This window comes from Cherax quadricarinatus, chromosome 65, assembly GCF_038502225.1.
Source record: "Cherax quadricarinatus isolate ZL_2023a chromosome 65, ASM3850222v1, whole genome shotgun sequence".
NCBI lineage: Eukaryota > Metazoa > Arthropoda > Malacostraca > Decapoda > Parastacidae > Cherax > Cherax quadricarinatus.
In genome coordinates, this window is record NC_091356.1 from 21,959,307 (window position 1) to 21,986,242 (window position 26,936).

Sequence of the window (26,936 nt, forward strand, 5' to 3'; positions counted from 1 at the left end):
GGGCTATAAACAATGATAGGGGTTTGCAACACGCTCACTCTGGCTTATCAACAATGATAGGGGTTTGCAACACGCTCACTCTGGCTTATCAACAATGATAGGGGTTTGCAACACGCTCACTCTGGGTTATAAACAATGATAGGGGTTTGCAACACGCTCACTCTGGGTTGTCAACAATGATAGGGGTTTGCAACACGCTCACTCTGGGCTATAAACAATGATAGGGGTTTGCAACACGCTCACTCTGGCTTATCAACAATGATAGGGGTTTGCTACACGCTCACTCTGGCTTATCAACAATGATAGGGGTTTGCAACACGCTCACTCTGGGTTATAAACAATGATAGGGGTTTGCAACACGCTCATATTTGGCGCGCCATGTCCATAGAGTTTTATAAAAACAAAACTATGAATAACTCAGGAATAAGTTATTGACATTTGTTTTATTTTTTTTCAAAGAGTAATAATAGGAGTGTCATGATTTTTTCACACAATATTGATGAATGATGGTTCTATTAATCGTCAGATGTGATTTGCAATATATTTTACCATTTTGCTTGTGTATGTTAGTATATTGGTCTCTTTGGTTCCTTGGAAAACTCGGAATTATGTTTAGGCATTGTATATCATAATATGTGATTTTTAATTACAAAAAGTGGGAAATTAATTTCAGTGTGATGATTTGTAAATGTCTCTTCTGAATCACTTCAGATCTTCGCAAATGTGTAACTGAATTACAATCACATGCCGCACTCTGCACTGTTCCAGTTGCGTTCATGGAAGTACATGCATCTGGGCTTATACAGTAGCCACCGCGCGACAACACAAATATATGAGAGACTACTTATACAGTAGCCACCGCGCGACAACACAAATATATGAGAGACTACTTATACAGTAGCCACCGCGCGACAACACAATTATATGAGAGACTACTTATACAGTAGCCACCGCGCGACAACACAAATATATGAGAGACTACTTATACAGTAGCCACCGCGCGACAACACAATTATATGAGAGACTACTTATTCATGTTACTGTAAACTACAAAAAAATATTTTATAGGACAAATACTTAAAGGTGGGATGGGTAGACTGTATTCTGTATCTTCTTCATACTTCTTAATTATATATAAATAATGATAGAGATGTTTGATATCATTTTCTAACTTCTCTAACTAATAACCCTCTTGAGGTTTATCGTATGTTTTGGTAACGTTTAAAACAGTTTAGATATTTACTTTTAAAATTTGTGAGTATTGGTGAAACTGGTGACATGTTAACTCTCACACAACTGGCTATTGCCTTCTGTCAGTGATAAATGAACACAGAGAGGGTGACAACGTTACACAGACAAATACCAACAGTGTTCTACCTATGTAAAACTTTCATAAAAAAGGTATCATTAATTTTGGAGTAATGTTACTCTAGTGCTGTTAATATTAAACATTCTGGAAGATGACTAGTATGAACCCCACACACAGACAGAAACGTAGATAATTGATTATTCTGTATATTTCCACCTCCAACTGAGGTCCTCCTTAGCACACACAAGCGTTTAATAATGGGTTAGAGGCGTCTGGACTTGAAGTACTGTATCATCTAAACTATCAATCTGGAAGTAGAATTATTACAATCCTTATGACTGGCGTCTCACCTCACCGGGCCTGAAGCGTGTGGAGTCGACCGTGTTGTTAAAAAGCCAGTAGAAGGTGACGTTAGTTGGGTATGCGTCCACGGTACACTGCAGCGTCACTACCTCCCCCTCCACTGCCGTCACAGTCACTCGCTCCTGCGCGCACATCGGCCCATCTGTTACAAAATCAGATACTTATTGTCACCTTATAAAAAAAATTAAAATTCTTTAACATACAAACTGATTTCAGAAAATGTCTTTGCAACACGTATTTAGCTCAAGAAGTTCCACACAGAACTGAGTAAAAAATGTATACAATAAACTGGTATTCAATAGTAATGGCAATGAGTATCTTGTGCTACTTTGCTATATTCAGCATATTTCCTTTAACCTGCTCCCCTGTACACGTAGCAGTTAGTAGCTACGTGGGTGTTAGTCGACTGTTGTGAGTCGCACCTTGGGAGGGGGGGGGGGTATACAATGGCGAGGGCTTGGCTTTCAATTGAGCTGAATTAGGACAAGAGCTTTTAGTCTGTACAGGTGTTTTGTGAGTGCAGAAATAACCAGAGTTTATTGAAATGATCTATCACAATTTATAATAACTAAGATATATATAATAATAACCGACAGATATAATGACTTTTTACATTTTCTTTATTTGTGTCTCGTCCATAAAATCTACAACGAAAACTTAGCTAAAGTGTATGAAATGGATGAAACGTTTCAATGAGTTTAAGCTCTGTAGACACGAATTTTGTTGGATTCCTTCCAATAATTAGAAGAATGCATCTTGTAGTCCCTCCAAAATTTTTAGTGCTTGTGTATTTTCTTTAACGGAAGCATTTGCTTGATATTAGGTTGGGTAAGTTTTCCTGTGCCAGTTTTATTAATCGGTCAAGTTTCTGTAAAAAAATTGGAGAATGTCTCTTCTGATCAACAAAATTTTACTTTCGTATATACTGTCATTACTGTTTTTTAAGCTGGTCAAAAAAAAACAATTGCAGGAATTTTTGCTACGGAGGAAATTGAGAAAATTTAAATACTGTTTTTCTGGGTGTTGTATCTGATTACTTACAACGCTTCCACGTAAAACAAATCGTAACGTAACTTCTGAGCAGCGTCTACCTTTTTGTGCTTGTTATTGTAGGAAACTGATCTCGTTGGTGTTTCTAAAAATTTGAATTAGATTCAGGATGTGTGTGTGTGTGTGTGTGTGTGTGTGTGTGTGTGTGTGTGTGTGTGTGTGTGTGTGTGTGTACTCACCTAGTTGAGGTTGCAGGGGTCGAGTCCAAGCTCCTGGCCCCGCCTCTTCACTGATCGCTACTAGGTCCTCTCTCACTCTGCTTCCAGAGTTTTGTCATACCTCGTCTTAAAGCTATGTATGGTTCCTGCCTCCACTACATCACTTGTTAGGCTATTCCACTTGCTGACGACTATATGACTGAAGAAATACTTCCTAACATCTCTATGACTCGTCTGAATCTTCAGCTTCCAATTGTGACCCTTTGTTTATGTGTCCCCTCCCTGGAACAACCTGTCCCTGTCTACCTTATCTATTCCACGCAGCATTTTGTATGCCGTTATCATGTCTTCCCTGGCCCGCCTGTCCTCCAATGCCGTCAGTCCGATTTCCCTCAACCTTTCTTCGTAGGACATACCCCTGAGTTCCGGAACTAGCCTTGTTGCAAACCTTTGCACTTTCTCTAATTTCTTGACGTGTTTGACCAGGTGTGGGTTCCAAACTGGAGCTGCATACTCCAGTATGGGCCTGATGTACACAGTGTACAGTGTCTGGAACGATTCCTTACTAAGGTATCGGAACGCTATTCTCAGGTTTGCCAGGCGCCCTTATGCTGCAGCAGTCATCTGGTTGATGTGTGCCTCCGGAGACATCCTCGGTGTTATGCAGTCCTTAGCCACCTAGTCAATACTCTGAGGTCTTCTTTGCCCTTCTCTGATCTTCATGACTTTGCATTTGGCAGGGTTGAATTCAAGAAGCCAGTTGCTAGACCACGTGTCCAGCCTGTCCAGGTCTCTTTGAAATCCTGCCTGGTCCTCATCTGATTTAATTCTCCTCATTAACTTCACATCATCTGCAAACAGGGACACCTCTGAGTCTATCCCTTCCATCATGTCATTCACATATACCAGAAGCAGCACTGGTCCTAGGACCGACCCTTGTGGGACCCCGCTCGTCACAGGTGCCCATTGTGATACCTCATCACCTACCACGACGTGTTATTGCCTCCCTGTGAGGTATTCTCTGATCCATTGCAGTTCCTTTCCTGTTATACGCGTCTGATCCTCTAGTTTCTGCACTAGTCTCTTGTAAGGAACTGTCTCGAAGGCCTTCTTGCAGTCCAAGAAAATGCAATCAACCCACCCCTCTCTCTTGTGTCGCACTTCTGTAGCTTTGTCATAGAACTCCAGAAGGTTTGTGACACAGGATTTGCCTTCCATGAATCCGTGCTGGTTATCGTTTATAATCTTGTTCCGTTCCTGGTGCTCCACCACTCTCCTCCTGATAATCTTCTCCATGACTTTGCATACTATAAAGGTTTAGTGACACAGGTCTGTAATTTAGTGCCTCTTTTCTGTCTCCTTTTTTAAAAATGGGAACTACATTTGCGGTCTTCCATACCTCAGGTAGTTGCCCAGTTTCCAGGGATGTGTTGAAGATTGTGGTTAATGGCACACACAGTATATCTGCTCACTCCCTGAGGACCCACAGGGAGATGTTGACCGGTCACATTGCCTTTGAGGTATCAAGGTCACTTAGCAGCTTCTTCACCTCCTCCTCAATTGTGTGCATATCGTCCAGCACCTATTGGTCTATTCCCTGTTGGTGTCCCCCTCTGCCCTGTCTGACCAGAGTCCTTCCTGTTTCCACTGTGAAAACTTCCTTAAATCTCCTGTTTAGTTCCTCGCATACCTCTTGATTGTTTCTTGTTTGTTCCCCACCTTCTTTCCTCAGCCTTATCATCTGGGCTTTGACTGTAGTCTTTCTCCTAATGTGGCTAAACAACAGTTTCAGGTCAGACTTTTCTTTCGATGCTATGTCATTTTCGTACTGTAGCTGGGCCTCCCTTCTTATCTGTGCATATTCGTTTCTGGCTCTTCGACTGATCTCCTTGTTTTCCTGGGTCATTTGCTTTCTATACCTCTTCCATTCTTTAATGCTCTTAGTTTTTGCCTCCCTGCACCTTTGGGTAAACCAAGGACTCGCTTTGGTCTTCCCATTGTTTCTGTTGCCCTTGGGAACAAACCTTTCCACTGCCTCCTTGTATTTTGTTGTTACATACTCCATCATTTCATTTACTGTCTTTCTTACCATTTCTCTGTCCCACTGCACCTCCCGCAGAAAGTTCCTCATACTTGTGCAGTCCCCTCTTTTATAGTTTGGCTTTTCCCATTCGACTCCTGTTACCCTCTCCACCTGTAACTCTACTTTATAATCAAAACTCAGGACTACGTGGTCACTAGCTCCGAGGGGCCTCTCACATGTGATGTCATCAATGTCTGACCTACTCAGGGTGAACACAAGGTCCAGTCTTGCTGGTTCATCCTCCCCTTGCTCTCTGGTAGTGTCCCATATGTGTTGATGCATGAGGTTTTCCAGTACCACATCCATCATCTTGGCTCTCCATGTTTCGGTGCCCCCATGTGTCAGAAGGTTTTCGCAGTCGATCTTCCTGTGGTTGAAATTACCCATAACCAGTAACTTTGCTCTGCACATTTGAGCTCTTCGTGCCATCTCAGCCAGTGTGTCCACCATCACTCTGTTGTTCTCATCATATTCCTCTCTTGGCCTCCTGCATTTCTGTGGTGGGTTATACATCACAGCAATGACTACCTTATGTTCCCCAAATTGAATTGTCCCTGCTATGTAGTCCCTTTCTCCAATCTCGTCCATACCCACCATTTCCTCGAAACTCCATCGGTTTTTTATAACCAGTGCAACCCCTCTTCATCCTCTGCTCCTTCTTTCCTCAGGATCTGGTATCCCGGTGGGAAATATGCATCTGTTATTGTCTCAGTGAGTTTCGTTTCTGTGACTGCTATGATGTCCGGGGACTTCTCGTTGATTCTTTCATGCCATTCCTCTTATTTATTTGCTATTCCATCTGCATTTGTGTACCACACCTTCAGCTTCTTCTCTATCATAGTGCCTGGGAGAATATTGGGGTTGAGGGGTGGGAGCCCTGGGGGGTTATATGGGTTTGTGGTGTGGGTGGGATTTGTGGGGGGGGGTGAGGGCCGAGTGCCTGTATGGAGCTGCTGTGGCAGTGGGGTTTGTGATATGGGGGGAGGGAGCAGGGTGAACAGTGTGTTGGTGTTGGTTAAGATTGTTCAGCTGCATTGGGGTTTTCACAGTGTGGGCGGGGTTTATGGTGGGGGGATGGGGGCAGATTGCCCAAAAGGGGCTGCTGTAGAGGTGGCATTTGTGGTGGGGGTGGGAGCAGAGGGAACAATGTGCAAGTTTTGGTTGAGGTTGTTCAGTTGCTTTGGGGTTGCTGTGGTTGGAGTCCTTCTGTGGGAGTCTTTGTAGGGTGTATTTGTCCTTCCGCCTGAGTCTGGGTTCTGCTCATCCTCATCGATGCCTCCCGTTCCTCCTCTCATTTTTGTACCCTCTCTCTCAGTCTCATCCTTTCCTCCTATGTTCTGTTGAAATCAAGGTACAATCTCCGGTACTCTGAATTGTCCCTCAGTCTTGCTTTCTCCTGCAGGACCCTGGTCTGAGTTGATTCTGCCTTGAAGACTACTCTGACAGGCCGTCTCCTGCGTGCAAATCATCCAATTCTCTGAAAATTTGCCACCTGGGTCATGTCTCTCTCCTATTGCTTTCAAGATACCTTCGATCACTTTCTTCTCCCCCTGGATTCTTTCATCATAGGTTTCCCTTCAACTTCTTGGAGCCCGTAGACAAACATTGACCTCTCCCTCTCCTTATCCCACTGTGTCGTGTGTGTGTGTGTGTGTGTGTGTGCGTGTGCGTGTGCGTGTGCGTGTGCGTGTGCGTGTGTGTGTGTGTGTGCGTGTGTGAATGTGTACTCACCTATTTGTGGTTGCAGGGGTCGAGTCTTAGCTCCTGGCTCTGCCTCTTCACTGGTTGCTGCTGGGTCTTCTCTCTTCCTGCTCCATGAGCTTTATCAAACCTCGTCTTAAAACTATGTATGGTTCCCGCCTCCACTACGTCACTTTCTAGGCTATTCCACTGCCTGACAACTCTATGACTGAAGAAATACTTCCTAACATCTCTTTGACTCATCTGAGTCTTCAACTTCCAATTGTGACCTCTTGTTTCTGTGTCCCCTCCCTGGAATATCCTGTCTTTGTCCACCTTGTCTGTTCCTCGGAGTATTTTATGTCGTTATCATGTCTCCCCTTACCCTCCTGTCCTCCAGTGTCGTCAGGCCGATTTCCCTTAACCTTTCTTCATGGGACATTCCCCTTAGCTCTGGAACTAACCTTGTTGCAAGCCTTTGCACTTTCTCTAATTTCTTGACGTGCTTGATCAAGTGCGGGTGCAAACAGGTGCTGTATACTCCAGTATGGGGCTGACGTATACGGTGTACAGTGCCTTGAAAGATTCCTTACTAAGGTATTGGAACTCTGTTCTCATGTTTACCAGGCGCCCATATGCTGCAGCAGTTATCTGGTTGATGTGTGCTTCCGGAGACATGCTCGGTGTTATACTCACCCCAAGATCTTTCTCCTTGAGCGAGGTTTGCAGTCTTTGGCCACCTAGCCTATACTCCATCTGCGGTCTTCTGTGCCCTTCCCCGATCTTCATGACTTTGCATTTGGCAGGGTTAAATTCGAGAAGCCAGTTGCTGGACGAGGTGTCCAGTCTGTCCAGGTCTCTTTGAAGTCCTGCCTGATCCTCATCTGATTTAATTCTCCTCATTAACTTCACATCATCTGCGAACAGAGACACTTCTGAGTCTAACCCTTTTATCATGTCGTTCACATATACCAAAAATAGCACTGGTCCTAGGACCGACCCCTGTGGGATCCTGCTCACCACAGGTGCCCACTGTGATACCTCATCACCTACCATGACTCGTTCTTGCCTCCCTGTCAGGTATTCTCTGATCCATTGCAGTGCCCTTCCTGTTATATGCGCCAGATCCTCTAGCTTCTGCACTAATCTCTTGTGAGGAACTGTGTCAAAGGCCTTCCTGCAGTCCAACCCACCCCTCTCTCTCATGTCTTACTTCTGTTACTTTATCATAAAACTCCAGAAGGTTTGTGACACAGGATTTGCCTTCCATGAATCCGTGCTGGTTGGCGTTTATACTCTTGTTCCGTTCAAGGTGCTCCACCACTCTCCGCCTGATAATCTTCTCCATAACTTTGCATACTAAACACGTCAATGACACAGGTCTATATTTTAGTGCCTCTTTTCTCTCTCCATCTTCCATACCTCAGGAAGTTGCCCAGTTTCCATGGATGTGTTGAAGATTGTGGTAAGTGGCACGCACAGCATATCCGCTCCCTCTCTAAGGACAAAAGCTGAGATGTTGTCTGGTCCCATTGTCTTTGAGGTATCTGTGTCCCATAGCAGCTTCTTCACCTCCTCCTCATTTGTATGTACGTCATCCAATACTTGTTGGTATATTCCTAGCTGGTGTCCCCCTCTGTTCTGTCCCCCCAGAGGCCTTCCAGGCTCCACTGTAAATACTTCCTTAAATCTCATATTGAGCTCCTCACACACTTCTTGATCGTTCCTTGTGAGTTCCTTACCTTCTTTCCTCAGCCTTATCACCTGGTCTTTGACTGTTGTCTTTCTCCTAATGTGGCTATACAGCAGTTTCTGGTCAGACTTGACTTTCGATGCTATGTCGTTCTTTTAATGTCGCTGGCCCTCCCTCCTTATCTGTGCATACTCGTTTCTGGCTCTTCTGCTAATCTCCTTATTTTCCTGGGTCCTTTGCCTCCTGTACCTTTTCCATTCTCTGCTGCACTTAGTTTTTGCCTCCCTACACCTTCGGGTAAACCATGGACTCACTTTGGTCTTCCTATTATTTCTGTTTCCCTTGGGAACAAACCTCTCCTCTGCCTCCTTGCACTTTGCTGTTACATATACCATCTCGTTTACAGATTTTCCTACCAGTTCTCTGTCCCATTCAACCTCCTGCAAGAAGTTCCTCATACCTGTGTAGTCCCCACTTTTATAGTTTGGCTTTTCCCATTCAATTCCAGTTACCTTTTGTACTTGTAGCTCAACTATATAATCAAAACTCAGAGCCACGTGATCGCTAGCTCCAAGGGGCCTCTCGTAATTGATGTCCTCAATGCCTGAACTGCTCAGGGTGAACACAAGATCCAGTCTTGCTGGCTCATCCTCCCCTCTCTCTCTGGTAGTGTCCCTGACATGTTGATGCATGAGGTTTTCAAGTATCACATCCATCATCTTGGCTCTCCATGTTTCATGACCCCCATGTGGCTCCAGGTTTTCCCAGTCGATCTCCTAGTGGCTGAAGTTGCCCATTACCAGTAACTTTGCTCTGCTCGAGTGAGCTCTTCTTGCCACCTCAGCCAGTGTGTCCACCATCGCTCTGTTATTTTCTTCGTACTCCTCTCTTGGCCTCCTGCATTTCTGTGGTGGGTTATACATCACTCCTATGACTACTTTATGTTCTCCAGACTGAATTGTACCTGCTATGTAATTCCTTTCTCCAATCATGTCCATGCCTTCCATTTCCTCAAATCTCCATCGGTTTTTTATGAGCAGTGCAACCCTTCCTCCCCCTCTACTCCTTCTATCTTTCCTCAGGATCTGATATCCAATTGGGAAGATTGCATCTGTTATTGTCTCAACGAGTTTCGTTTCTGTGACTGCTATGATGTCTGGGGATTTCTAGCTGAGTCTTTTTTGCCACTCCTCTTATTTATTCGTTATTCTGTCTGTGTTTGTGTACCAAACCTTCAGCTTCTTGTCTATCACTGTGGTCCTGGGAGAATATTGGGGTTGGGGGAGTGATAGCCTTGGTGGGGCCTATGGGGGACTGTGGTGTGGGTGGGGTTTGTGATGAGGGGAGTGGGGTCAGAATGCCCATAGGGGGCAGCTGTTGGGGTGAGGTTTGTGATGTGGGGGTTGGTGGCAAAGGGAACAGTGTGCGGGTTCTGGTTTAGATTGCTCAGTTGCGTTGGGATTGTCGTGGTTAGAGTCCTTCTGCGGGAGTTTCTGCGGGGTGTGTTTGCCCTTCTACCTGTGTCTGGGTCCTGCTCATCTTCATCATTGTCTCTCTTTCCTCCTTGCATCTCTGTACCCTCTCTTTCAGTGTAGTCCTTTCTTCCTGTGTTCTGTTGCGATCAAAGTATACTCTCTGGTACCCCGGTTTGTCCCACAGTCGTGCTTTCTCTTGCAGGATCCTGGTTCGAGCTGATTCTTCCTTGAAAATTACTTTGACAGGCATTTTGCTTCCACTCGCAAACCACCCAATTCTCCGAAAATTTGTCACCTGGGTCATATCGCCCTCACCTATTGTTTTCATGATGCCTTCAATCATTTTTTGCTCCTCCTGTTTTATATCTTCCAAGCTGTCCCCTTTGGCTTCTTGGAGCCCGTAGACAAAAACTGACCTCTCCCTTTCATCCTCCCAGTGAGTTTCCATTTGCATCCTCTGAGGTGTTTTAGTTCCTTCCATTGAAATGTTCTTGCCTTCAATCCCTGTCCTTTCTGAAACTTTTATGCTCAGTGAACTGTCTTTCATGAATAGCTGTTCCTTGCTACTGCAGTTGGCTGTTAGTCTCTGCATATAACATACCTTCATTGTCTATAGACCTGTCATTTGATCTTAGTGTGCTCCTCGTCTTTTCCCTGGCCCCACATGGGTCTGATAGGGCCTTCACGTGTGGTATATCTCCTTTGTTTCTTACCGTCCCCTTGTCTGTGCCTTACATAGAATTTCCAGATGTCGCATCTGAATTATCATTTGTTTCTCTAATCAGTTTTAGGTTTTTTAGTTCCTCTTCTAAGCACTGTATCCTAGCTTCTGCTGCTAGGACGTGTGAATGTGTGTGTGTGTGTGTGTGTGTGTGTGTGTGTGTGTGTTTGCATGTGTGTGTGTGTGTGTGCATGCATGTGTGTGTGTGTGTGTGTGTGTGTGTGTGTGTGTGTGTGTGTGTGTGAGTACTCACCTAGTTGTACTTAAGGATTGAGTCATAGCTCTTGGCCCCGCCTCTTCACTGGCCACTACTGGGTCACTCCCTGCACCATGAGCTTTATCATACCTCTTCTTAAAGCTATGAATAGATCCTGCCTCCACTACATCGCTTCTTCAACTATTCCACTTCCTAACTACTTTGTGACTGAAGAAATACTTTTAGGAAAATGCTACAAGCTAAGTCAAAGAGTGATAATGGACTGTAATTGAACTTATCTTGAGAGACAGCTCTCAGCTATACAGCCGTCCCTGAAGGCAATACCTTGAGAAGCTGTCGTATGTAGTCCCTAATGGCTGTGTGAAAAAGATGTATTTTAAGTGTAATTACCCCTAGGGGGTGTTGTGTCAGTATTTTCATAACTGAATAATGGCTGGATCCACTGAATTCTATACTCATGTGTGTTGGGCTAAAAAGCCCACATATAACTGGGGTTTATGGTAATCTGCTTAGCTCCTACATTAGTTCTCAACTGTACAGTCAGCTGAACTACCATATGTCAAAACAGACTTACCTGGGTTTGTACATAGTGTACCCAGTACACTATGTTCCACAAGGTTTGTCTTTCGTGATAATGTCATTAAAGAAGCTGTACACACTTCATGGTAACAGTTTTATGGTTATTATGGAGATTGTCTGAGGTACAGCAATGCACGAGTCACTTCCTTTGTTCGCTCTTATAGCGTGAAGTACGAGTCTTTACTGCACCATTACATATTGCAATCTAAGCTAAGATGCCTCTAGCCGCACTTTGCTTGCCCGCAGCACACGAAGGAAAAGCTGACATAGCATATTTCCCTTCCTTGCCAAACTTCCACCATGATGCTATGCAGAATGCTTGATTCTTACTGTCTGGACACAGACAACAATATACAATATCTTTAACATGGTATTAAAGTGGGTGCAGGATTTTCCTTAATTGTCATGCTAAAGTAAGAGATTGATTGTCTCTCATTAAACTACACTATTTACAACACTGGTCTCTTGCAAAGAAGTTGCATGACCATGACACATGCTCATACTGCATCTGAAATCAATTAACGTGTTGATGCAGAGATGCAGAAGCAAAATGCCATCAGCCCCTCTGGAGGGCTGAGTCCCTCAGAGGGCTGAAAGTGGCTGAACGGGGCTGATACTCCATTCCTAGAGAAAATTTCTCCACAAATACTTCCTAGCATGTCTGTGATTCATTTGTGTCTTCAATTTCCAATTGTGTTCCCTCTGGAACATTCTGTCTCTGTCCACCTTGTCAATTCCTCGCAGTGTTTTATATATTGTTATCATGTCCTTCCTATCTCTCCTGTACTCCAGTGTCGTCAGCTCGATTTCCTTTAACCTCTTTTTTGTAGGACATACCCCTTAGCTCTGGAACTAGTCTTGTTGCAAAACTTTGCACTTTCTCTAGTTTCTTTACATGCAAGGGGGGCTCCTTGGCGTGGTGAAGAGGCTCTTGGTCTGAGAAATTAGACCTGTTGGTCTCCTTCCTCAAATCGAACCTAATTACCCCACAATCCTCCCTTCCCTATCCCATCTTCCTCATCCTCCCTTTTTCCTTTCCTCCTCATCCCCCCCCCCATCCCTCCCTTATTCCCTTCCTCTTTTTGGCCTTTGGGATTCTTTCCACAGGCCTACTGGTTCCTAGGTAGCAGGAAGGGTACTGGGGTCAATCCCATTCCGGGATCAATCCCTTTCCGTTGAGGTTCTTGGTGGAGTTGCAGTTTGCTGTGGAATCTGGATTGCCTGGGGATATCCCGTTCCCTCTCCAGTCTTCTGAGGGGGTGGATTTGAGTGTCTTTTGGGCGATGGGTGTATCTCTGGAGGCTGCCTTTCGGATTCCAGGGGTGGTGGCCAAAGGAGGTATGCTTTGTGGTGAACATCCGGCCACCCTCTCTATTGTCCACCGAGGTAGCTCGGCAGATGTGAGGTTGCTGTCCTGGATTGCTGGTTTACTGGCATGAAGGGTAGGGTATGGCATGGGTTCCATGCCACATCTACACTACTTGTGGTGTTGAGGTCCTCTTGGCACGGAGGGTGATTTCCGGCCCTTTCATTCCTCCTAAGAACTATTCCTTCCCATTCCCCCCCCCCTTTTTTTGTTTTTTTGTTTTTATTTTCTTTTCTTTCTTTTTTTCTTAAAAACAAAAAGAAAGAAGTAACCTAACCATGGAATCCCTAGTCCATGAACCTGCTACCCCTGGGCCCCTTACTGGTACCACACCCCGTTCTGACCCTGCTTCGTTTTTTGACTACTCTTTGGACACTCCTGATGCCCCTGTACCTCTTGCTGGTGCTGTTTCATCACAAGCTTCAGGTGGTGTACGAATGGTATATAATACCGACAAGATGAGAGTAAGACACATGTGCAACATCTGGGTATCTTTATTGTAGACGTTTCGCCATCCAGTGGCTTTATCAATACAAATTCTAGGACATAACTTGAAGACAGTAGAACTATGTACAGAAGATGAGGTAATCAGTCCCTCAACCTAGGAGTAGGTGCGAACAGCACCATAGATTTTGCCTTTCTTGTTTCATCCTTACCACCACCACTTCTGTTACTTGGCGATTTTAATGCTCACCGTTTCCTCTGCCCACCATTTCCTCATGTGGCATTCAGTTGGAGGCTTTTCTCGCCTCTCACCCCCTCCGTGTTTTAAATACAGGTACTCCCACCCATTTTGATCCTCGTACTCATACTCTTGCATCAATCTATTGGTCTGCTCTTCCTCCACTGCAGAAGACTTCGTCTGGTCTGTTCTACCGGACTTACATGAGAGCGATCATTTTCCAATCATTCTTACTTCTCCTTCATATTCACCACCTTTCCGTAGCCCTCACTGGCAATTTGATCGGGTAAATTGGGACCTTTACTCACAACTCACTGCTTTTAGTGAGGTTCCTTCTTCATCCTCCATTGATGAGCTCCTACACCTCTTCTCGACGTCAGTTTTAACCGCAGCATCTCATTCTATACCCCAAACCTCAGGCAGGAATTCTCAGAAGTGTGTGCTTTGGTGGTCTTCTGCTTGTGCTCATGCAGTACGTTTGATACGTGCTGCATGGGGCAGGTACCAGTACAATAGAACTGATGAGAGACTTCTTGATTTTAAGGAGAAGCGTTCGGTTGCTCGCCGTGTCATCCGTGACGCTAAATGCACTTGCTGGCGAGATTATTTCCACCATCACCTCTGCTTCCTCTATGAGTGTAGTCTGGAAAAAAGTGAGGAAATTGAGTGGTAAATACTCTCCTGACCCGTAGCCTGTTCTACGGGTCCCCAATGTTGACATAGCAAACTCTCTTGACGTTGCCATTGAAATTGGCACTCATATGGTCCATATTTCCCGGGGGCTCCATCTATGCCCATCTATGTACCCTTGGACTTTTCTTCTCTCAGAGAAGAACAGTATAATGTGCCTTTTACACTTCTGGAACTGGAGGCAACACTCTCAGCTTGCTGATCATCGGCAGCTGGGCCCGACGACATTCATATTCGGATGTTAAAACATTTACATCAGTCAGCCCTTACAGTCCTCTTACAACTCTTCAATCTTATTTGGTCACAAGGAGTTCTTCCCCAGCTGTGGAAATCTGCCATTGTTCTCCCTTTCCGCAAGCCGGGTACTACGGGACATGATGCCTCCCACTGTCGTCCCATTGCTCTTACTAGTGCAGTTTGCAAAGTGATGGAATGTCTCGTAAATCGACGTTTAATGTGGTATTTAGAGACACACAACAGTCTCTCCACTAGTCAATATGGCTTTCGTAAGGGCCGATCTACCATAGACCCCTTACTATGCTTGAATAGGTATGCTCGTAATGTCTTTGCGAATAACCACTCAGTTATTGCCATATTTTTTGACATTGAGAAGGCATATGACACAACTTGACATATGACACAACAACACCAAGCTGAAGGTGTCTCCCAGGGATGTGTTCTATAAATTATTTGGCCTCTGTTCTTCCATCCAATATTTAGTCATCACTCTATGTCGATGACTTCGCTGTTGCTTGTACAGGCGCTGATTGTCACCTCATTACAGTTTCTCTCCAGCATGTGGTCGACCGTGTTTCCAATTGGGTCACCATGCATGGGTTTAAATTTTCCAGTACCAAAATTCACCAAATTACTTTCACGTGACGCTCTGTCATCTCTGATCATCCTTTGTACCTCTATGGCTCCCGTATCCCTGAATGTGATACAGTCAGTTTTCTAGGCCTTCTCTTTGACCGTAGGTTATCCTGGAAACCTCACATTACCTCTCTGAAGGCAACTTGTCACAGCCGGCTGAACCTTCTTAAAACCCTTGCTCATCTTTCATGAGGAGCTGATCGTCGATCTCTCCTTCGCCTACATTCAGCCCTCATTTTATCGAAACTCGATTATGGTGACCAGATATATTCAGCGGCCTCTCCTGCTACTCTCTCTAGCCTCAGCCCCATCCATCACCAAGGATTATGTTCATGCCTTGGTGCTTTTCGCTCTTTCCCTGTTGAGAGCCTCTATGCAGAAGCAAATGTTCCATTCTTGTCTGATCGCCGTGATGCCCATTGCCTTCGCTACTATGTACGCTCTCACGATCTCCGCAATCCTTCCATTTATAGAATGGTCACCGATATTAGTAGACATTCTTTATTTGTTCACCGCCCCTGTTTGCTCTGTCCCTTCTCTCTTCGCCTACATTCGCTCTTGTCTTCCCTTCAGTTACCACCTTTATATGTTCAAGTAGCATCTCACTTTTCCCTACCCCCCTGGGAAGTTCCAGCTGTTCGAGTCTGTTCTTTCTCACTCCCTTGCTCAAAAGCCCAGCTGCCTACGGTAGCTTCCTGCTCTCTTTTTCTTGACCACTTCCACTCTCATTCTCATGCCATCGCAGTGTACAAATATGGCTCTAAGTCTTCTGAAGGCATCGGATTCGCAGCAGTGATTTCGGACAGCATCGCGCAGGGGCATTTACTATCTTCGGCTAGCATTTTTACTGCTGAATTGTATGCCATTCTTGCAGCACTTATTCATATTGCATCTATGCCTGTGTTATCATTTGTGGTTGTCACTGACTCCCTTAGTGCTCTACAGGCTATACAGAAATTTGATACACCTCATCCCCTAGTTCTCCATATCCAACTTTGACTACGCCGTATCTCTACCAAGCATAAAGATATTGTTTTTTGTTGGGTCCCTGGTCATGTTGACTTACAGGACAATGAACAGACAGACACTGCTGCACGGTCAGAAGTACATGACCTACCAATTTCATATAGAGGTGTTCCATTTCCAGACTATTTTACTGTAATAGCTACCTACCTTCACACCCGTTGACAACAATATTGGTCAACTCTACTCAGTAACAAACTTCATTCTATTAAACCGAGTATAGGTTACTGGCTGTCTTCTTGTCATCAGTGCCGAGGTTGGGAGACTACTCTCTCCCGCCTTCGCACTGGCCACACTCATCTTACTCATGGGTATCTAATGGAGAGGCACCCTGTTCCTCTATGTGAGAAGCGTTAAGTTCCAGTATTGATTAGCCACATTCTGGTAGACTGCCCTCTCTATCAACGAGCACGCAGAATTTATCTCCAACTTTGTCCCCGCTCTACTACTCTCTCTTTACATTTCTTTCTTGCTGATGGACACTCCTTCAATCCTGACTCTCTCACTGACTTCTTGACAATGACTGATTTACTCCACAAGCTCTGATGATACTTTTTGCACTCCCCTCAGCCCTTTCTACCTCAATCTTTTGCTACCCTCTACCCTTTCACTATCCACTGCCCCGCTGTACTCCGTAACCTACTACTCATTCCTCTCCCTTTTACCACCTGATACCCTTACTTCCTGCCCTGCAGTGCTGTATAGCCCTTGTGGTTTAGCACTTCTTTTTGATTATAATAATAATTTGCACTTTCTCTAGTTTCATTACATGTTTGGCTAGGTGTGGGTTCCAAACTGGCCAAACATACACAATGTACAGGGTCCTGAACGATTCCTTATTAAGATGTTGGAATGCTGTTCTGAGGTTTGCTAGGCGCCCATATGCTGCAGCAGTTATTTGGTTGATGTGCGCCTCAGGAGATGTCCCCGGTGTTATACTCACCCCAAGATCTTTTTCCATGATTGAGGTTTGTAGTCTCTGGCCCCTTAGACTGTACTCCGTCTGCAGTCTTCTTTGCTCTTCCCCAATCTTCATGACTTTGCACTTAGTGGGGTTGAACTCCAGGAGCCAATTGCTGGACCAGGTCTGCAGCCTGTCCGGATCCCTTTGTAGTTCTATCTGGTCCTTTTCCGATTGAATTCTTCTCATCAACTTCACATCGTCTGCAAACAGGGACACTTCGGAGACTATTCCTTCCGTCATGTCGTTCACAAATACCAGAAACAGCACTGGTCCTAGGACTGACCCCTGTGGAACCCCACTCGTTACAAGCGTCCACTCTGGCACCTCTCTACGTACCATGACTCGCTGTTGTCTTCCTGACAAGTATTCCCTGATCCATTGTAGTGCCTTCCCTGTTATCCCTGCCTGGTCCTCCAGTCTTTGCACTAATCTCTTCTGTGAAACTGTCCCAAACTTCTTACAATCCAAGAAAATGCAATCTACCCACCCCTCTCTCTCTTGTCTTACTGCTGTCACCCTGTCATAGAACTCGAATACAATTGTGGCACAGGATTTCCCGTCCTTGAAACCGTGTTAGCTGCTGTTGATGAGATCATTCTTTCTAGGTGTTCCACCACTATTCTACTGATAATCTTCTCCATGGCTTTGCATACTATACATGCCAGTGACACTGGTCTCTAGTTTAGTGCTTCATGTCTGCCTCCTTTTTTACAATATGGAACTACATTTGCTGTCTTCCATACCTCAGGTAATCTCTCTGTTTCGATGGATGTGTTGAATGTTGTTGTTAGGGGTACACATAGCGCCTTTGCTCCCTCTCTCAGGACAGATAGAGAGATGTGTGTGTGTGTGTACTCACCTAGTTGTACTCACCTAGTTGAGGCTGCAGGGGTTGAGTCCAAGCTCCTGGCCCCGCCTCTTCACTAGTCGCTACTAGGTCACTCCCCCTGAACCGTGAGCTTTATCATACCTCTGCTTAAAGCTATGTATGGATCCTGCCTCCACTACATCGCTTCCCAAACTATTCAACTTCCTGACTACTCTGTGGCTGAAGAAATACTTCCTAACATCCCTGTGATTCATCTGTCTTCAACTTCCAACTGTGTCCCTTTGTTGCTGTGTCCCATCTCTGGAACATCCTGTCTTTGTTCACTTGTCAATTCCTCTCGGCATTTTGTATGTCGTTATCATGTCCCCCCTATCTCTCCTGTCCTCCAGTGTCGTCAGGTCGATTTCCCTTAACCTCTCCTCATAGGACATACCTCTTAGCTCTGGAACTAGTCTTGTTGCACACCTTTGCACTTTCTCTAGTTTCTTTACATGCTTGGCTAGGTGTGGGTTCCAAACTGGTGCCGCATACTCCAATATGGGCCTAACGTACACGGTGTACAGGGTCCTGAACGATTCCTTATTAAGATGTCGGAATGCTGTTCTGAGGTTTGCTAGGCACCCACATGCTGCAGCAGTTATTTGGTTGACGTGCGCTTCAGGAGATGTGCCTGGTGTTATATTCACCCCAAGATGTTTTTTCTTGAGTGAGGTTTGTAGTCTCTGGCCCCCTAGACTGTACTCCGTCTGCGGTCATCTTTGCCCTTCCCCAATCTTCATGACTTTGCACTTGGTTGAACTCCAGGAACCAATTGCTGGACCAGGTCTGCAGCCTGTCCAGATCCCTTTGTAGTTCTGCCTGGTCTTCGATCGAATGAATTCTTCTCATCAACTTCACGTCATCTGCAAACAGGGACACTTCGGAGTCTATTCCTTCCGTCATGTCGTTCACAAATACCAGAAACAGCACTGGTCCTAGGACTGACCCCTGTGGGACCCCGCTGGTCACAGGTGCCCACTTTGACACCTCGCCACATACCATAATTCGCTACTGTCTTCCTGACAAGTATTCCCTGATCCATTGTAGTGCCTTCCCTGTTATCCCTGCTTGGTCCTCCAGTTTTTGCACTAATCTCTTGTATGGAACTGTGTCAAGCGCCTTCTTGCAGTCTAAGAAAATGCAATCCACCCACCCCTCTCTCTCTCTTGTCTTACTACTGTCACCATGTCATAGAACTCCAGTAAGTTTGTGACACAGGATTTCCCGTCCCTGAAACCATGTTGGCTGTTGTTGATGAGATCATTCCTTTCTAGGTGTTCTGCCACTTTTCTCCTGATAATCTTCTCCATGACTTTGCATACTATACATGTCAGTGACACTGGTCTGTAGTTTAGTGCTTCATGTCTGTCTCTTTTTTTAAATATTGGGACTACATTTGCTGTCTTCCATGCCTCAGGCAATCTCCCTGTTTTGATGTATTGAATATTGTTGTTAGAGGTACACATAGCGCCTCTGCTCCCTCTTTCAGGACCCATGGAGAGATGTTATCCGGCCCCATTGCCTTTGACGTATCTAGCTCACTCAGAAGCCTCTTCACTTCTTCCTTGGTTATGTGTACTGTGTCCAGCACTTGGTGGTGTGCCCCACCTCTCCGTCTTTCTGGAGCCCCTTCTGTCTCCTCTGTGAACACTTCTTTAAATCTCTTGTTGAGTTCCTCACATACTTCACGGTCATTTCTTGTTGTCTCTCCTCCTTCATTCCTTAGCCTGATTACCTGGTCCTTGACTGTTGTTTCCTCCTGATGTGGCTGTATAACAACTTCGGGTCAGATTTGGCTTTCGCTGCTATGTCGTTTTCATATTGTCATTGGACCTCCCTTCTTATCTGCTTGATGTGTGTGTGTGTGTGTGTGTGTGTGTGTGTGTGTGTGTGTACTCACCTAATTGTACTCACTAATTGTAGTTACAGGGGTTGAGACTCAGCTCCTGGCCCCACCACTTCACTGAACGCTACTAGGTCCTCTCTCTCCTTGCTCCATGAGCTTTATCATACCTCGTCTTAAAGCTATGTATGGTTCCTGCCTCCACTACATCGCTCCCCAGACTGTTCCACTTCCTGACCACTCTATGACTGAAGAACTGCTTCCTAACTTCCCAGTGACTCTTCTGAGTCTTCAACTTCCAAGAGCGACCCCTTGTTTCTGTGTCCCCACTCTGGAACATCTTGTCTCTGTCCACATTGTTTATTCCGTGTAGTATTTTGTATGTCGTTATCATGTCTCCCCTATTCCTCCTGTCCTCCAGTGTCCTCAGGCCGATTTCCCTCGACCTTTCTTCATAGGACATTCCCCTTAGCTCTGGAACTAACCTTGTCGCAAACCTTTGCACTTTCTCTAATTTCTTAACGAGCTTGACCCGGTGCAGGTTCCAAACTGGTGCTGCTTACTCCAGTATGGGCCTGACGTACACGGTGTACAGTGTCTTGAAAGATTCCTTACTTAGGTATCGGAATGCTAATCTCAGGTTTGCCAGGCGCCCATATGGTGCAACAGTTATCTGGTTGATGTGTGTGTGTGTGTGCGCGCGTGTGTGCGTGTGTGCGTGCGTGCGTGTGTGTACTCACCTAATTCACCTAATTGTGGTTGCAAGGGTCGAGACTCAGCTCCTGGCCCCTCCTCTTCACTGACCGCTACTTTGTCCTCCCTCTCCCTGCTCCATGAGCTTCATCATACCTCGTCTTAAAACTATGTATGGTTCCTGCCTCCACTACGTCGCTTGCCAGATTATTCCACTTCCTAAGAACTCTGTGACTGACATCCCTTTGATTCGGGTGAGTCTTCAGCTTCCAATTGTGACCTCTTGTTTCTGTGTCCCATCTCTGGAACATCCTGTCTCTGTCCACCTTGTCTATTCCATGCAGCATTTTGTATGTCGTTATCATGTCTCCCCTGACCCTCCTGTCTTCCAGTGTCGTCAGACCGATTTCCCTTAACCTCTCTTCGTAGGGCATTCCCCTTAGCTCAGGAACCAGCCTTGTTGCAAGGCTGGTTTTCATGACGTGTTTGACCAGATGTGGGTTCCAAACTGGTGCTGCGTACTCCAGTACGGGCCTGACGTACACAGTGTATAAAGTCTTGAACGATTCCTTATTAAGGTATCAGAACGCTATACTTAGGTTTGTCAGACGCCCGTACACTGCAGCAGTTATCTGATTGATGTGCGCCTCAGGAGATGTGCTCGGTATTATACTCACCCGAAGACCTTTTTCCTTGAGTTAGTTTTGCAGTCTTCGGCCACCTAGACTATACTGTGTGTGGTCTTCTTTGCGCTTCCTCGACCTTCATGACATTGCATTTGGCAGGGTTAAATTCAAGGAGCCAGTTGCTGGACAAGGCTTATAGCCTGTCCAAGTTTCTTTGTAGTCCTGCCTGATCCTCGACCGATTTGATTCTCCTCATTAACTTCACATCTGCGAACAAGGACACTTCTGTGACTATCCCCTCCGTTATGCTATTCACATATACCAAAAATAGCACAGGTCCCAGGACTGACTCCAGTGGAACCCTGCTTGTCACAGGCACCCAGTCTGACACCTCGTCACGTAGCATGACTCGTTGTCGCCTCCCTGTCATTTATTCTCTGATCCATTGCAGTGCCTTTCCTGTTATGTGTGCCTGATCCTCTAGCTTTTGCATTAATCTCTTGTGAGGAACTGTGTCGAGGGCCTTCTTGCAGTCCAAGAAAATGTAGTCTATCCACTCCTCTCTCTATTGTCACCTTGTCATGAAACTCCGGTAGGTTTGTGACACAGGATTTTCCTTCCCTGAAACCGTGCTGGTTGTTGATTATACACTTGTTTCTTTCCAGGTGCTCCACCACTCTCCTCCTGATGGTCTTCTCCATGACTTTGCATACTTTTCACGTTAATGACACAGGTCTGTAGTATAATGTCTCGTGTCTGTCTCTTTTTTTAAAAATTGGGACTACATTTGCCATCTTCCATACCTCAGGGAGTTGTCCAGTTTCAATGGATGTGTTGAAGATCTTTGTCAGTGGCACACACAGCATCTCTGCTCCTTCTCTAAGGACCCACGGAGAGATGTCTGGTCTCACTGCCTTTGAAGTATCAAGATCATATAGGAGCTTCTTCACCTCCTCCTCGGTTATGTGTACCTCATCCAACACTTGTTGGTGTACCTCTTTGTTCTGATTTCCTGGAGTCCTACTGGTTTCTACTGTAAATACTTCTTTAAATCTCATGCTGAGTTCCTCGCATACCTCTCGGTCGTTTCTTGTGAGCTCCCCATCATCCTTCCTCAGTCTGATTACCTGGTCCTTGACTGTTGTTTTCCACCTGATGTGGCTATACAACAGCTTCGGGTCAGACTTGACTTTCGATGGTATGTAATTTTCGTATTGTCGCTGAGCCTCCCTTCTCATATTTGCACTGTCGTTTCTGGCTATTCGGCTGATCTCTTTATTTTCCTGGGTCCTTTGTCTTCTGTACTTTTTCCATTCTCAAGTACACCTAGTTTTTGCCTCCCAACATCTTTGGGTGAACCAAGGACTCGTTCTGGCCTTTACATTATTTCTGTTTACCTTGGGAACAAACCTCTCCTCTGCCACCTTGCATTTTGTTGTCACATAGTCCGTCATTTCGTTTACTGGTTTTCTTACCAGTTCTCTCTCCTACTGAACGTCTTGCAGGAAGTTCCTCATGCCTGTGTAGTCCCCCCTTTTGAAGTTTGGTTTTACCCATCCTATTCTTGCTACTCTCTCCAATTGAAGCTCAACTGTGTAGTCAAAGCACAGAACCACATGATCACTAGCTCCCAGGGGCCTTTCATACATGATATCCTCGATGTCTGAACTACTCAAAGTGAATACAAGGTTCAGTCTTGCTGGATCATCCTCACCTCTCTCTCTGGTAGTGTCTCTAACATGTTGATGCATGAGGTTTTCCAGTACCACATCCATCATCTTGGCTCTCCATGTTTCGGGACCCCCATGGGGCTCCAGGTTTTCCTAGTCAGTCTCCTTATGATTGAAATCACTCATAACTAGTAACTTTGCTCCCCCATGTGTACTCTTCTGGCCACCTCGGCTAGTGTATCGACCATTGCTCTGTTGCTCTCGTCGTATTCTTCTCTTGGTCTCCTGCAGTTCTGTGGCGGGTTGTACATCACTGCAATTATCACCTTATGGCCCTCAGACTGGATTGTTCCTACTAAGTAGTCCCTTTCGCCCGTGCCATCCATTCCTTCCATTTTCTCAAATCCCCACTGGTTTTTAATGAGCAGTGCAACTCCTCCTCCCCCTCTCCCCCCTCTGTTTGTGAGGAGATATAACGTGTTTGTGAGTAGGTATGGCGTGTTTGTGAGGAGGTATAGCGTGTGAGTCAGGAGGTATAGCGTGTGAGTCAGGAGGTATAGCGTGTAAGTGAGGAGGTATAACTGAGATACTTCCTGAAGATGTAGGCTTAATGGTATTTATGTTCCTGGTATACATGTTCCTGTATACATGGACCTGTAATACATGGACCTGGAATTCATGAACCTGGAATACATGGACCTGGAATGCATTGACCTGAAATACATGGACTTGGAATACGTGGATCTGGAATACATTGATCTAGAATACATGGACCTGGTATATGTGGATCTGGAAAACATTGACCTGGAATACATGAACTTAGAATACATGGACCTGGTATACATGGACCTGGTATACATGGACCTGGTATACACGGACCTGGGAGGTGCGTACTAATACGTAGTATTTACATTACAGGTAGGTGAACCTTCACAGATCGTCGAGGGAGAGATGACAGCATCACAAAGGTAAGTTGATGCTCAAGTTGTAATAATGTTGAAATTACCGTCAATATGTTAAGTAAAAAGAAACAAGGTACAACTAATGTGACATTTTATTGTGGCAACGTTTCGCTCTCCTGGTGAGCGAAATGTTGTCATAATAAAATGAAACTAGTCGTGTGATTATGATGACTTGGGTTGGAATATGATATTTATTGATAGTTTGTACCCAGCAACTTTGTCATCTACTTATCCTTCTGATGTGTCAAGTCAGGACTGCTCTGAATTTAAAGTTCTCTCTCACGAGGAGAGAAGGATCAGTGTGTTGACCAGTCTCTAGAGAGACTAATGGTGTGGTAACTTAGGGAAGAGGTAAGGATCTTGTTGTATTGGTGTACTAATGCAGAAATATACTAACAAGACTACAGCTGACATTATTGTCTCCTGAGTGAAGTTTAGTTTAATTCTGCCAGAAACATTTCGTGAACAGACGAATGATTTTGCTTACAGCAGTCGTCTAGGAGGACATTTGAGTATTAAGAGGCCCCTCAAGGAAGGTTCCTTGATGTTGGTGAGGGGCTCTTGATTTAGGGAATTGGATCTGTGCTCCAGTTCCCCGAATTAAGCCTGAATGCCTTCCACATCCCCCCCCCCCCAGGCGCTGTATAATCCTCCGGGTTTAGCACTTCCCCCTTGATTATAATAATAATTGAGTATTAAGAAAACAGTTTATAAACATGTTAAACACTACATATAGCCTAAAACGAAGGAAACTGTATCAGATCATGTAGGTTATTGCCATATCTGTCAGGTTATCGGCAAGCTTGCACTCCATCACCAGATCAGCTTGTATCTACTCCAGATGAAAATATAAACACATATGCAGTATAATGTGATCCTTTATTGACAACGTTTCGCCCACACAGTGGGCTTTTTCAAGTCATACACAGATCTGTGTGTGACTTGAAAAAGAGATCTATGTGTGACTTGAAAAAGCCCACTGTGTGGGTGAAACGTTGTCAATAAAGGATCACATTATACTGCATATGTGTTTATATTTCCACTGTGTCGGTATTTGATACCATTTATTTCCACCTACTCCAGATGTTGAAGCTTTTTCACAGCTGATTATAGACTGTGTTGGTCCTCTGCCTAGAACTAAACTAGAAAACTTATTATGAAAATAAGTAAACTAGGGAGGCTTTCAAATCTGTGAACGAAGCAGAATTGGCAGGTTGTCCACACCTTTGGTAGAAGACGTTGCTCTCACGGTGACTCTCACTCATACACACCACTTACCATTTTACTCTCTCTATATAGTGTAAACACGATATATATATTCTTTGGTGAAGACATACACAGGTTAAGAAATTTATTTATGATGGTTTGCCTTTCTCCTGCGCTTCCTAGTTGAGAGTTTGGTGATTTACTTACGATAGGGTGCAACAAACCCATCAGATTACCACCTGTGTTCGTAACAAAACCATTACATTACTCACTTTAATGGATGCAGTGACAAGTCCTCCTGAAACATTTCCTATGAGAAAGATTAATTCCTGTACCATTGTGAGAGCGAGGATGAGATTTTCCTTCACAAGTTGATTTGCACACAAGAGATTCAGTTATACTGAAATCAAATTTCGCTTCTCTGGTGTTTCGTGAATCATTATTCTGACAAGGAATTACGTCTCTACTTTTAGCAATTTATAATCCACAAACTCAAGATGCTTGAGGGATTTTATCAGACGTTGAAGTCCATGATGACTGCTTACTCTAAAAATTTTTTGTCTATTAAAAGAGGTATGGATTGGGAAGTCTAATCCATCTCTGAGTACCTCACCTTCACTAATGCAACAGCATTTACAAGCAGCTATAGAGCAAACAATGAAAACTTGATTACTTTACAAGGAAGTATAAAACTGTTGTATGATAAGCATGCCTTTCCCTGCTCCTTCACAGCAGGAGACGAGGTGATGGCTCAGACACTCATACTAGTTAGTACCCACGCTTGGGAAGAAGAAATCTGGATATGTCTACTATGTTAATTAGCTCAAGGCGTACTACTCAAACCTTGTATCTGCTACTGCTGTACTTCCTATGTCACAAGAAGATCACATCAGTTTGCCAGACATACCTAGAGATATAGAGGTATGTTTAGAAAATTCTATGACACTACAACCACTTCATAATTTTCTGGGTAACGTTGATTCAGGAAAGGATAGTAACATAAAACAAGTGATAATTGAATATCCATGTTTGTTCAGCAATGCTGTGAAAGACTGTACTAATGGAGTACATGAAGGACTGCACTCATAGAGTACATAGTGTGAATATACAAGCAAACTTCTTATAGAATGAGTCCTTCTACAAACAAAGCTGTAAGAAAATTTTATTATCTTCCATCACATGGATTGAAAGAGTGCAGTAAGATTCCTTGTGCTTCCCCTTATATATTAGTATCTAGACTTGATAGCAGTTTCAGGATGTGTACTTATTATTGAAAGGTGACTGCAAATACCTTTCCAGATGGATACCTTCCAATGCGTCAATGACCTCATTAATCGTGTGCTGCGAGCTTTATACATCAAACAACTGGATCTTCTAAGGGAATATGATCGGGCCCCCTCTTGTGTGGGACATTGAGATGTGCAGTGCAGCTCTGTCGTTCCAGAGATTTATGTATAGGTTTACATAAATTTGTTTTATTTTTATTAACACATCGGCCGAATCCCACCAAGGCAGGGTGGCCCGAAAAAGAAAAACTTTCACCATCATTCACTCCATCACTGTCTTGCCAGAAGGGTGCTTTACACTACAGTTTTTAAACTGCAACATTAACACCCCTCCTTCAGAGTGCAGGCACTGTACTTCCCATCTCCAGGACTCAAGTCCGGCCTGCCGGTTTCCCTGAACCCCTTCATAAATGTTACTTTGCTCACACTCCAACAACACGTCAAGTATTAAAAACCATTTGTCTCCATTCACTCATATCAAATACGCTCATGCACGCTTGCTGGAAGTCCAAGCCCCCCCACAAAACCTCATTTACCCCCTCCCTCCAGCCCTTCCTTGGCCGAACACTACCCCGCCTTCGTTCCATAACAGATTTATACACTCTCGAAGTCATTCTGTTTTGTTCCAATCTCTCTACTTCCCCGAACCACCTCAACAACCCCTCCTCAGCCCTCTGGATAATAGTTTTGGTAATCCCACACCTTCTCCTAATTTCCGAACTACGAATTCTCTGCATTACATTCACACCACACATTGCCCTCAGACATGACATCTCCACTGCCTCCAGCCTTCTCCTCGTTGCAACATTCATCACCCATGCTTCACATCCATATAAGAGCGTTGGTAAAACTATAC

General features: G+C 44.8%; 1 protein-coding gene across 1 annotated transcript in view; it reads right to left on the reverse strand.

Moving 5' to 3' along the window:
* The window catches only part of LOC128700569 (nephrin-like), a 694,403-nt gene that overhangs the window by 191,848 nt on the left and 475,619 nt on the right, over positions 1-26,936 (reverse strand). Inside the window, exon 10 of the mRNA XM_053793851.2 lies at positions 1,660-1,814. Coding sequence (XP_053649826.2) covers positions 1,660-1,814 — 155 coding nt within the window. The remainder of the gene's footprint in view (positions 1-1,659; positions 1,815-26,936) is intronic.